The sequence below is a fragment of the Penicillium robsamsonii genome (genome assembly GCF_028829455.1).
Source record: "Penicillium robsamsonii strain IBT 29466 chromosome Unknown utg000004l_segment0_segment0, whole genome shotgun sequence".
NCBI classification, from domain to species: Eukaryota; Fungi; Ascomycota; class Eurotiomycetes; order Eurotiales; family Aspergillaceae; genus Penicillium; species Penicillium robsamsonii.
The window spans coordinates 379,105-392,063 of NW_026643222.1; the positions used below are offsets into that span (position 1 = coordinate 379,105).

Sequence of the window (12,959 nt, forward strand, 5' to 3'; positions counted from 1 at the left end):
TAATATAACGGGCCTTATCGGGTCCCTTGCTTTTATTTCCAATGGCTTTGTTCTTTGAATCTCTTCTTCTTTGAACCTTGAGAAACCCAAGTCATACCTTGCGCCATGGGTAATAACCAGGTGTTCGCTGTCACAGGTATAGTTCATGCACTACTTTTTTTTTGGAACTTTCTACTAACTTGGTTCAAGTGTTTTTTATTTGCTTTCGAGAATGTCTTGAAACGACGGTGGTTGTGTCAGTCCTATTGGCTTTCTTGAAGCAGACACTCTACGAAACAGATCGCCCGACGTATAAACGATTAGCGAAGCAAGTATGCGACCGGCTCTAACAATCCTATCCAATTTCGCAGGCTAAATGAAACAGGTCTGGCTGGGATGCGGCTTAGGGCTATTTATTTGTATTGCAGTCGGGGCGGGCATGATTGGTGGGTTTTACGGCCTCGGAACCGACACTTTCTCCAGCACTGAAGATATTTGGGAGGGTGTTTTGGGAATTATCGCAGCGATCATCATCACTATCATGGGTGCTGCTCTTCTGCGCGTGTCTAAACTTCAAGATAAATGGCGTGTCAAACTCGCCAAGGCCCTCGAACACGAGCACGATCCCAACGAGACAAAGAAGGGTCGCGTGAAGAGATGGTTGGAGAAATACGCCATGTTTATCCTGCCATTTATCACAGTTCTCCGTGAGGGTCTCGAAGCTGTTGTTTATGTTGGTGGTGTTGGGTTAGGTCTTCCTGCTTCTTCCTTCCCCTTGGCCGTCTTTTGCGGCCTTCTGGCCGGTTTTGTAGTGGGCTATGTTATTTACCGGTAAGTTGATTCGATTGCCTTCTAGAAAGATACAAGGCTAATATACCGATAGAGGTGGGCGCAAGACTTCTATGCAGATATTCTTGATTATCTCCACTTGCTTCCTCTACCTCGTTGCCGCTGGTCTTTTCTCGCGTGGTGTCTGGTTCTTGGAGAACAACACCTGGAACCACACCATCGGAGGCGACGCGGCAGAGACTGGCTCTGGCGCTGGTTCCTACGACATCCGACAGAGTGTTTGGCACGTCAATTGCTGTAACCCGCTGATAGGAGGTGGCGGCGGTTGGGGTATCTTCAACGCGCTTTTCGGTTGGACCAATTCTGCCGACTACGGCTCTGTGATCGCTTACAACTTATACTGGGTCACTGTTATGGTAGGCTATGGACTGATGTTCTACCGTGAGAAGCGCGGGCCTATCCCTATCATTGATCCGGCCATGAACAGTGTCGCAAGAGCCAAGGCCAGGGCTAGGGCTTTTATTCTGCGCCGTCCCTATGAAGATCCGGTAGCACCCGTGGAGGCAAGAGCTCCTGTTTCAGAGAAGCGTGTAGAGACTGGTGTTTTAACTCTTTAGATTTTGTTCCAATATCGGGGTTCATACGGTGAGAGGGTTGGGCGAGAGCAGGATCATTGGGTAGGAAGGGATGAAACGAGGGATTACATTTTGTAAATTGAAAAAATGAATTGCATATATGTATGTACATAATTGATACAGTAATTTTACCATACCAATCCTCATTAAGCTTTCATGCAGGGTCTTCCAAGGTAAGCGCGGAGTCCGTCCCTTCCCACTCCCCCATGTGGTATCCAAATGTTCGATGGCTTCAAAGGGTAGCCGGAACGTTTTCTCTAACACAACTCTTTTTGGGTGTAGATAGTCTCATTAAAAAACTCCAAAATCTTAAATTCTTATAATTACCCAGCCTGGTCGGGATTTGTTCCGTGAGGGGAAGCATGAGTGCATGAGGCCACAGGGAAACGACAGGTTCTAGCACTTTCTGAACTGCACTAGTATCATACGTATTTCATCTCAAACTATGTGTATATTGTAACTGATTGATGATCTTATCATAATACGGTGGATATGAATATGTACCTACATGCATACCTGCATGTACATACCCACCGGCTCAACGGATACAGATACGAGTGAAAACTTTGTCGACCAAGGCTGGAAGGTCTAACGCGCAGCCCTGAATTAACCTATACACGTCAAGTTTTCACCGATTGCATATCAATCTGATACTTTGTAAGGAATATGACGAATTCACAGCATCATCTCGATTATCTTCTGTAATTTGTGATCTTACCGGTGTCAGCCAGTACCCCTGGAGTTTATCTGGTCGCGTGCAAATGCTCCGCTCTGCCATCTTAACCCTGGTATTCCGCAATTAGCGCCACCAAATTTTATATAAAAGACAGGTAACTGGATCGGAGGAAATTTTAATAAGGTTCAGGGTGGTTTTTCCACCTAGCAAGATTTATCTGATTGATTAGATAGATTTCAACTTTTCAAACCTTGATGGCCCCGAGGTTCCAATTGGAAGGTTCCATCGATATCTATACTCTCTTTGCAGTGTGCAAAACTCTTCACGGATTATAAAGTCAACCTGATGCGTAATCCACGTTACTCTTTTGGGGTCTATCTCCGTTGTCTTTACCAGGCCCCTCCCGTAGACCTGAAGAGAAATGTGTGAAATGCCTAGATTTGATGTTTGCCAATGGCCCATGCGTATCTGTCATTTCGACCCTACCAGAATGAGAGAACAGTAAACGTATACATTACTGGAGAAACTGGGACTCAGACAACGACCGAACAACCGTTAAACAACCGCTGAATATATAGCAGCTATTTATTAACCGTTGGTTTTCCACGGCCCTACTCCGCCCTCGCAATCTCTTGACAATTAAACAACCGCTGATCATCCGCTAAAAATCCGTTGAACGTCCGCTGAACATCCGTTGAACATCCGTTGAACTCCCGCTGAAGAACCGCTGAAGAATCCAGAGAGATCCTGAAGAAACGCCATTAAATCTTGTTATATGATTGTTCAACGCTTGTAGAAAAAGCCAGTGCTCGTCCAATCCCTTTCTGTGCCCTTACTCCGCCTACGTATGTACCACGTGGATGTTCTGGTCTCATTTCCTAACTGAGCGCGGGAAGACGGCTCTTGAGGCTTTACAATGTAGGTAGTGCTCCGTTTTACGTAGTATGCCCCGTAAGACACGGAATTAGGCCGAGTGCACATCCTCAGAGGCAGTGGAGTCTTTGGTTTATCTTCTTGGCACGGCTCTCTCCGGTGTAGTTCAAAGGAGAGTAAATGAAATTAAATCGACCTTCCCGGAGAGGTTGTGTTTATCCTAGAGATTTTTCAAGCTTCCACGTTGAATCTATCTGCAACCGTTACGATGACTGACCTCGAAGCAGCACAATATGCTGCAAAGTATGCTATGAAAAAGCTGCGCCTGTCTAAGAATGAGTGGAGCAATAAGTATTTTGCCATCGCTATCGGCACAATTATGGTTCTTTTTGCTGTATATCACTGGTCGAGTGTCATTCACTTTTATCATGGTCGAAGGAGGAGTCATCCTACATTGACTCGGAAGTATAGGTATGTTCATTGATAATAGGGGCCAAGGATGATACTGATTGTCTGGATATAACAGACAAATTCGATGCTTTCTCTCTACCTCAACGATGGGATTAAGGACAGATCGGTCTATTCTGTATATCATCTACTGGTCTATCAACTTGATTCTCGCTTTAACCAATGTTAACCTTACGAGTATTGTCTCTGTGAGCTGCCCTCGTTCACTCTCTCGACTGTGTACGCTTTTACTGACATATTCCTAGGTTGCCAAACGATTTGGCTGGTGCGTACAGTCTCTCGATACCTTAGGCTCCTACCGTCTAAGAACTGACAAGCATAAATAAACAGGATTTCAATCGCAAACTTGGTGCTTTTGGTCTTTTTAGCCTTGAAGAATACGCCTCTCGCACCCTTGACAGCCACATCCTACGAAAAGCTCCGCCCGCTACACAAGGTTGCCGGTTACACCTGCATATTCACAAGCGTCTTGCATGGTATAGTGTACCTAGCTGCCTGGTCGGAGAGTGGGGACCTATTCGAAATGAAGGAAACCAGCAATTTTGCCGGCGCAATTGCAGGCTTTGCCATGGTAATCATTGGCTTTTCAACTGTCACATACTTCATGCGAGGATATTATGAACGTGAGTTATCCCTTCGTATACTCCTATGATCGTCATTTCTAAATGGTTATAGTCTTCTATATGCTGCACATCCTCATGTTCATTTTGATTATGATCACAGTCGGGATGCACCGTCCGAAGTTCAAGACCTCATCGGTGATTATCGTGATTTTCACTGCCTCTCTATGGGCCATGGACCGCATCATTCGCGGCGCAAAGATAGTCTGGAACTTCTTCGGAAATTCCCTCACTGTCACGGCTTTGCCCGACAATGCCCTTCGCGTGAAACTTAGCCGTCGCATGCACTGCCGTCCAGGTTCCCATGCATTCCTATGGGTTCCTTCCATCCGCTGGATTGAAAGCCATCCGTTCACCCTAGTATCTTCAAACCCGTCCGAGTTCGTTATTCGAGTGTACGATGGCTTTACCCAGGATTTATACAAAGCTGCCCAGAAGTCCCCGGGGAGATCTCTACGCTGTTCTGTAGACGGTGCATATGGCCAAGTCCCTAACTTTAGAGTGTTTGACAAGGTCGTTCTTGTCGCCGGTGGCAGCGGTGCTAGCTTCACATTCGCTATTGCACTAGACCTGATCGCTACATCTGACAAGGTGGTGAAGTCGATTGATTTTATTTGGGTGGTGAGACATCACGGTGCGTTAAATGATTACGATAAAACTGTCTTTATACTCGCATCAACTAACTCTGTCTCATAGAGAGCCTTGAATGGTATGCCCAAGAGCTCAAACAACTTCAGTCTCATCCAGAAGTGAATTTGGTCATTCACGTCACCCGTCAGGCTGGTTTGTCCGGCACATCGCCATCACTATCCACATCCCCAGGTTCTTCATCAGAAAAAGTATCTGAACAGAAGGATGTAACGATAATAGACGAATCTCTAGCCTTTTCAGCAAATGACCCCGAGAAAAGCGCCGGGCAACAGTCCACAGGCAATACTCCTTCCATCAATGGGATCTTGCCAGGGCGCCCGCATGTTGGAAATTTGATCGCAGCCGCAGCCGCGACCTCTGGAAGCGATACATCAGACGACCGCATCATTGTTGGTGCTTGTGGTCCCAGTGAGCTTCTGAGTATGACACGGAAGGCTGTCACAAATGAATTGAATAATGATGGATTATCGATAACACTATACACTGAGGTAAGCTAACGAGCGTCCCAGACGAGGAAGAAACTTGACTAAAAATTTCAACGCAGGAATTTGAATGGTGATATAAATGGGCTAGTCTGAATTATGGTATCTTATAGAAGGGTATATTGATGAGAGATGATACTATCGAGATTGGAAGTTATATAAATTTAAAGCGACGGCGATTGTATTTACCTATTCCTGCTTACTTTTATCGCTATGATACAACATCTTCTTTGCATTCCAATTGGTTCTCCTCTACGCATATATAATCAAAAGCTCTATGAAAATGTAAGTTTTCGCGTAAGATACATCGCCCCATGTCATTTTGCTTCACATGACTTGGCTTTCTCCGTGATTATAACCAAAAACGGTTGTCTAGTTTTCGGTGTCTTGTATGGATTTGGTATCTTGATGCGTGCAGTCAATCAAGCCTGCCCTCTAGGTTCACTAAACTGATTTCATGCCTATCCTCGACCCCGCCTAAGTTAGGACCTACTATGGCCATAGGGCGTAGCGACAGGGCTCCGGGATGAGAGTTGTTGTAGAGAAGCTACCGTGGCAATGAATCAATTGGTGGACAAGGTAGAAAACTGACGCTGGAAAATGACATCAACACGCATACTGGTATCCGCACCCGTTCTCTTCTATTGGACTATGAGAATGGTGGATATTCCGAGGCTGAGATAGTGGAGGCCCGCGAGATTGACACAATTGGTATGCTCTATGCCACTAGTTAGATCGATCTGGTCATTATTTGCCAAGATATATTCTTTCACTAGGAACGCATTATATCATTGAGAATATATATGTGATCGCGTCGAAACTGAAAACCAAGTTGATTTTTTTATTAACATCGACACCTTGGATCCTGTTTGTAAGTGTCTCTGCTATGAAGATGACCAGTGGAATACCAACTGCCGGAGTGCTTCAGTCGTTCGGGCTACCGGTACCCCAGAGAGTAAAAGACGGTCTACGCACGAACTGAGGATGATCACGGCCTTGAAGGGCAAATAGTTATATAAAGGAATTTAAGAATGGGCGAAGGATTTGAAATCTTCATGCCAGGTTGTAAACAATGAAATTTGTTTAGGTATGCTTATCCGTGGACGGGAGTTAGGGTTCGGGTTCTGGCATATGCAATGCAATGCAATGAATTTAATTAGCCCGGAAATCGAAAAGGAAAGCTATCGCCGATCCTTCAACGGTGGACCGTTTTTCGAAATCCAGGTACGAAAGTCAAAAAGCCATGAATCTGACGATGCCCATGTTTCCGCGCAATTTCCCCGGATACCTCGGGATGGTTTGGGGCCAATTACAGAGTACCCCAGGTCAATTGGTTCAAGTGTTTGGGCACTTTGTTGTATACAACGGAAGAAACCCCGTATAATATAGCGATGGACAAGCAAATTCCCGAACCTCTGACCCCAGCTCACCATGGTCAATTGGGGTGGGCCCCGGGTCTAGAGAACTTAGCGGATTGGCCTGGCTGGCCCGTCTCTGGCACGATTAGACTCCATCTGGACCTGAACGCGCAGCGATCGGCAAAAGGCCATGAGGTCGATTGGGAGGAACAGGGGAAATTGCCTCGGATAGTTCATTTCAGCAACCCCAATCTCGATAAAGCTAGAATGCAAACCTGAAACGAACGGGCAAAACGTGCTGGTTCGACCGATTTGGGCAATGTTAATATATTTTAGGTGGAGATAACAGAATTGAAGTCATATATCGAACCGTGTGTACTCCGGCACACTATTGAACCATGAATATTTAGGAGGTTAATATGCAGTACCCCTAAACATACATAGGAATAAAAGAAAAAAAAAAGGTGAACATTAGTACTAGAGAAATGTTAAACCCCAAAAGTCACCCCTGACCCAAATTCCCCTTCGCTTGGAACATAAAATCATCCTTCATCTTAAAAACAAACGCTAAACTATTCTGAGCGGTGCACGGTGTCAATTTCTCCATCTTCCTTTTGTCTCCTTTCTCTTTGCACAACGTTACGGGGATTAACAGGTACGCGTTGATGTGTTGATGTTTGTCTTATCGGCAAAAAAGGGGACGCTAAACTGACATCTCTCCACATTCTTTAGACATCTCCCTATTCTGCGCCTCATGACTACGCCCGCTATCGATTAGCACCTCGAATTCCTTTTTTTTTTTTCATTTCTATTCCACCTGGTGTGGTTCTCTTGGGGAGAGAGATGACCGTCTCACCGCCAGCATCGCCCACTGGCGCACCCCCGCGCCCCATCAGTGCAGTCATGCGCACTCCGCGCAGTACAAGTCGTTTAAGTATGAGCAGCAGGCAAGGTGGAAGTCGTGCATCGGATGAGGATGGCAAGACTGCAGTTAAAGTTGGTATGTGGATTCTACCCCTGGGGTTACCCGGTGCCTGCAACAAACACAACGTCAGCCGGCACCCAAATTCATGACTGACCTTGCGCAGCTGTCCGTGTGCGACCACCCCTGAAACCCACCGATCCCGGTTATGAATTGGTCCCTCAGCGATTTCAGAAATCTAAAGTCCATGTAACCGTGCCAACTAGTTTGTCTGTTGACGTGTCCGGTGGGCGCAAACTATTCGTGTTTGATCGCGTTTTCCCCGAAACTACCGAACAAGAGGGCGTTTGGGAATATGTCAGTGATAGTGTCGACTCTTTTGTTCAAGGATACAATGTCTCGATTATGGCATATGGCCAGTCCGGCGCGGGAAAGTCCTTCACAATGGGTACTTCAGGTCCCACTGAACAGAATAACATGCAGAATATGGGTGAGTTTGAAATATGCTTGTTTACCAACCAGGAACTAACCGTGAATCTTTGATTTAGGTATCATCCCCCGTGCTGCGCAAGCCTTATTCGATAAATTAGAAGGCCCTTCTAAACATAATCGGAATGGTTCGAACACGACTACTGGTCTCCGAACACCCCAACGATATTCAATGTCATCCGCCTCGAGCTTTGGGAAGTTGCACCAGGAAAAAGAAAAGACCTGGCAACTGAAGGCAACATATGTGGAGGTGCGATTACATTTTTATGGAGCTTGTTGGCCATTGTTCTGACCATTGTCCTACAGATCTATAATGAGCACCTGAGAGATTTGCTCCTTCCCGAATCGACAATCGCAAATGACCGCAGCAACGTAACAATTCGTGAAGACACCAAGGGTCGCATTCTTCTCACCGGTCTGCACCAAGTCAACATTAATTCATTCGAAGATCTGATCGGTGCCCTGAACTTTGGATCGACCATCCGTCAGACAGACTCCACGGCAATCAACGCCAAATCATCTCGGTCGCATGCCGTCTTCAGCTTGAACCTTGTGCAGCGCAAGTCTTCACCAACCCACGCGACGCCGAGCCCCATAAAGGAGAAGCGCATGTCGATGCCAGTCGACACATTCCACGCCGGGGAATCAGTCACTGTTGATAGCAAATTGCACTTTGTGGATCTTGCAGGCAGCGAACGGCTGAAGAATACCGGTGCCTCTGGAGAACGCGCCAAGGAGGGTATCTCTATTAACGCTGGTTTGGCCGCACTCGGAAAGGTCATCTCGCAGCTTTCGTCACGCCAACAGGGCTCCCACGTCTCCTACCGTGATTCAAAGCTTACCCGACTGCTCCAGGATTCACTCGGAGGAAACGCTTTTACGTATATGATTGCTTGTGTGACTCCCGCCGAGTTCCACCTGAGCGAGACTTTGAACACAATCTCATACGCTCAGCGGGCTAGAGCCATCCAGAGCAAACCTCACATTCAGCATATTGCGGACGACGGCGACAAGCAGGCTTTGATTGACCGGCTCAAGTCTGAGATATCTTTCTTGCGACTACAGATCCGCAACTCCGAAGGATCTGAGCGACGGGAAGGATCATCCACCGAACGAAGCGAGCGTAAGAACGAACGTGAAAAGCACTTGCAGAATCAGTTGTTGGATGTCCAAGAAAGTTATAATTCTCTCAGTCAGCGTCACGCCAAGCTGATTTCGAATATGGCCAATGAGTCGGAGTCACCTGCCACCAACAGCGAAATGAACGACGCTACCTCCGAAATTGGGAAGAACTCGGTTGAGAGAATGCAGCGGTCCAAGTCCTTTGCCGAATCTGTGGAGCAAATGGTATTGGAGTACGAAAAGACCATTCAAAGCTTGGAGGCTTCTCTCTCTGAAACACGCGCCTCCCTATCTATCACGGAGAGTGATTTACTCGAGCGTGAGACCAAGTGCGCCTATATCGAGACTATGAAGGAACAGCTTCAGACCCGTGTCCAGAAGATGCTGGACCGAGAACTCAACACTGAGACCTACCTCCACGAATTGGAGTCTAAGCTTGATGGACACTCTACAGGTGAAGAGAAGCATGCTGCAATCGTTGCCGAACTGCGCAAGGAATTGAGCCGGGCCCGCGATAACGAAGGCAGCTGCGAGGAATACATCTCGACGCTTGAAGAACGACTTGCGGAGGGTGATCAGGACATGGAGCTTATGCAGCGCGAGGTAATGCGTTTGGAACATGTCATTGAGCGCCAACGCGGCCTCGGGCAGCTAGACCGCCTACTCGGCGAGCTGGACGAACAAAATCGCGGAGACAGACACGATGACGCCAACGGCATTGACCACCCACACTATCACCAGACCAGGGGCATGCAGACCTCTCACCGACACACTCCCTCTCTTGACGTTCTCAGCGAAGCAGTTGAGACAGCCATTCCGGAATCAGACGAGGATCTTCTCGAGCCGACCATAGAGGCCGAGCTTGAGTCCATTGGAGAATCCGAGCCGGAGACGGGCGAGGACTTGAAGGTTCTGGAAACCGTGACCAGCAAACTGGAGGCACGCCGCACGGAGGCTCTTCGTGAAGAGCCCGTATCCAGTCCCGCCCAGTCCAAGTTCGTTGCCGACAAGCTTGAGACTGTCACCCAGGAGCTTTTCGACCTGCGTCTCCAGCACGAGAACACCCTTGGTGACTTTGAGAATCTCGAATCCAAGTACGAACAGGCTCTCAAGGCCCTTGAAGAGCTTCGCCAGGACAAAATTGACGAGGCCCGCCACCCGGCATCCAGTGTTCAAAACGAAATTTCGCCCGGCCCGGTGACTTTTTTAGGCAATGGAGGCGCTCCGACCTCGAAGGCTGGAGCACAACACTCATTCTCGCAATCGCTCTCTTCGGAATTATCCTCGGCCGGGGAGCAATCCACTTTGTGCGCATTATCTGAGGACGGATCGAAGGCAATTTCATCCGCGCCCTCAACCCCGCAGGTACTGTCGACCGCTCAAGTGGACACTGAAGAGTCCGAGAACATCCGCAAGATGCTTGCCGAGCACCAGGAGAGTGCTGAGCTCATGACCCAGAAATATACGGAGTTGCAAGCCGAGCATGAGGAGATTCTTGAATTGGTCGAAAGGCTAAAGGCCGAGGCCCAACGGGCAAAGTCCAGCTCGCCCCCTTCGACGCCCGGTTTCAAAATGATCCGCCGCATGACTAGCCAGAACCTCCTGTCAGGAGTTGACCGTGCAACCCGAGCCCTTACCGGTCTCCGACTCCTTGCGTCCGAGGAGTTTGCTGAGAAGCCGGACGCTATGCACAACTTCGACTACCACCTGGATCAAACCATGCACGAGTTGCAAAGTCGCATGGAGCGCCTCCAATCCCTTGAAGCTGAGAACCAGAGTGTTAAGAAAGAAATGGAAATGAAAACGACCATTATCTCTGGCCTGACCAGAGAGCGGTCGAGTTTGCAGGGTGTCTCTCCTGTGGACATGGCTCTGGTGTCGCAGCTGCGGGATCAGGTCGTCTCCCAGGAAAGGCAGATGAACCACCTTCGAGACGCCCATGAATCCCGCCAAAAGGAGCTGTTGACCGAGATTGATAATCTGAAAGGTCTTCTGAAGTCCCAGGAAAGTGCTACTCGGGCAATGGACGCCGGTGCCGAGGAGCAGGACAAAAAGATTGGTGCTCTGCAGGGAGAGCTCACGGAGTGGCAAGACAAGCACAAGAGTGCTCTGGAGTCTTTGCAGTCCTCGGAGTCGCAGCTCACTTCTACTCTTGCTGAACTAGAGGGTGCTTTGGCTTCGGTTGCCGCTATGCGATCTGAGCGTGCTGCTTCCGATGCCGACTCTACCGAGAAAGAAGCCGCTGCTCGAGAGCTTGAGGGTGGCCGCGCTGAGCAGCAAGAGCTTGTCGATAGCTTGACGAAGAACATTGAGGATCACAAGTCTACTATTGCTGCCCAGCTTGCGACAATTGCCAGCCTAGAAAAGTCTCACTCCGATGCCCAGGATCAACTGACTTCACAGACCACCCTCGAGGAAGGAGCCAATGCCGGCGCTGTTGACCTGGGTCTTTCTTCTCGGGTGGCCGATCTTGAGCAGGAAATTTCTACACACAAATCGGCTGTCGATTCTCATAATACTGAGCTGAATGTCCTCCGGGAATCTCACAAGCGCGAACTGGTTGAGTTGGAGGAACGGACCAAGGCTGCTGTCCAGGCCGAGTACGATGCTCGTCTCGTCGAGAAGGACGCTAAACATGAGCAATCTATGGCGACTTTGCAGAAAGATATTACCGAGTCTCGTGATGAGTTGGTCAAGCTGCTCATGGCTGTGTCAACTCTCCTCAACACCGAGGTCTCGGCCGATAACTTGACGGATCAAATCCAAGATGTTTTGGCCCAGAAGCAGCACTTCTCGGACAAGTATGCTGAGCTTATGGGCACCAATGAAGACCTTCGCAAGCAGCTGGAGGCCAACGCGGACTCCGAGAGCCGTCTAGACGAGATGACCAAGAAAAACGACGTCCAGGACGCCAAGGTTAATGAGCTGGCTCTCTTGGTGGCTACGTTAGAGGATACTCTTCGCCAGAAGGATGAACAGGTCAAGAAGAAGGAAGCCCTGGTTGAGGAGATCACTATCGAGAAGCAGAAGAGTGTGCGTCTCGTGGAGGAGCTGGAGGAACAAATTACCAACAGCTTCGATCAGCATCACAACCGTCTGTCCGTCATTCAGCAGGAGCGTGATCAGGCCCTGGAAGATGCCAAGGCCAAGATTGTTATCTATGAAGGTGACATCGAGACTTACCAAGTGCGGATCGAGCAGCTTGAGCTTCAAATCAAGAACACTGGAAACGCCGACGGCTCCCACGACCGCAGCAGCTCTCTCACATCCAATCTCCGTAAGAGCGCTTCCGCTGCCTCTCTTCCCTCGCCTCCACCAGCGATCCCTCTCCCTCCCCTCCCTACTATCGCCTCTCACTCCAACACCGCTTCGTCCCCCCCCAGCTCTCGGCACACTAGCAAAGAGATATCCAACGTCCAGCTGGTCGAGGACCAGGAAGCTCGAATCCGAACAATCGAGAAGCACCTGTACGCCGAGAAGCAGCTGACTGCCACCCTGGAAGAGGCCCTCGGCGATCTTGAAGCCCAGAGCACTAAGGTCAAGAGCGACTGCGAGGCCTGGAAGAAGAAGGCCTGGTCATTCGAGGATGAGCTGACCTCCCTCCGCAAGGAACGCAGCTCTGCCCGTCTGTCCCTCCAGGCCGTCGAAGAGGAGCGTAGTGCCCGCCGTGAAGCCGAGGCTGCACGCGCCCAACTCGAAGAGCGCATGCTCGCCCTCAACAAGAAAAAGAAGAAGAGCACTCTCAACTGCTTCTAGGCGTTTCTGACTTTGAATTTGCTTGCGTGCTTGAGCTTTCCCAGCGTCAAAAACAATCGCATTATCGTCTGTCTTGATCGTTTTCTCTGGTTGTACACTTTTTTACCTTCTCTGTTACTCTTCTCTTCTTTTATTGACT

General features: G+C 48.8%; 3 protein-coding genes across 3 annotated transcripts; all 3 read left to right on the forward strand.

Moving 5' to 3' along the window:
- Nucleotides 1-105: 105 nt before the first annotated feature.
- N7447_007628 (FTR1 family protein) lies at nucleotides 106-1,385 on the forward strand (the record flags this gene model as incomplete). The annotated part of the gene is made up of 4 exons (XM_057231890.1): nucleotides 106-136; nucleotides 190-311; nucleotides 365-810; nucleotides 863-1,385. 4 exons carry the CDS (start codon nucleotides 106-108, stop codon nucleotides 1,383-1,385), a joined length of 1,122 nt encoding a protein of 373 aa, XP_057083655.1.
- Nucleotides 1,386-3,220: 1,835 nt separating this feature from the next.
- Nucleotides 3,221-5,250, forward strand: N7447_007629 (ferric reductase family protein; the record flags this gene model as incomplete). Its single annotated transcript, XM_057231891.1, has 7 exons — nucleotides 3,221-3,423; nucleotides 3,479-3,608; nucleotides 3,666-3,685; nucleotides 3,751-4,043; nucleotides 4,096-4,674; nucleotides 4,737-5,179; nucleotides 5,236-5,250. 7 exons carry the CDS (start codon nucleotides 3,221-3,223, stop codon nucleotides 5,248-5,250), a joined length of 1,683 nt encoding a protein of 560 aa, XP_057083656.1.
- Nucleotides 5,251-7,374: 2,124 nt separating this feature from the next.
- On the forward strand, nucleotides 7,375-12,820 carry N7447_007630 (uncharacterized protein; the record flags this gene model as incomplete). Its single annotated transcript, XM_057231892.1, has 4 exons — nucleotides 7,375-7,531; nucleotides 7,620-7,943; nucleotides 8,002-8,192; nucleotides 8,249-12,820. 4 exons carry the CDS (start codon nucleotides 7,375-7,377, stop codon nucleotides 12,818-12,820), a joined length of 5,244 nt encoding a protein of 1,747 aa, XP_057083657.1.
- Nucleotides 12,821-12,959: the final 139 nt, after the last annotated feature.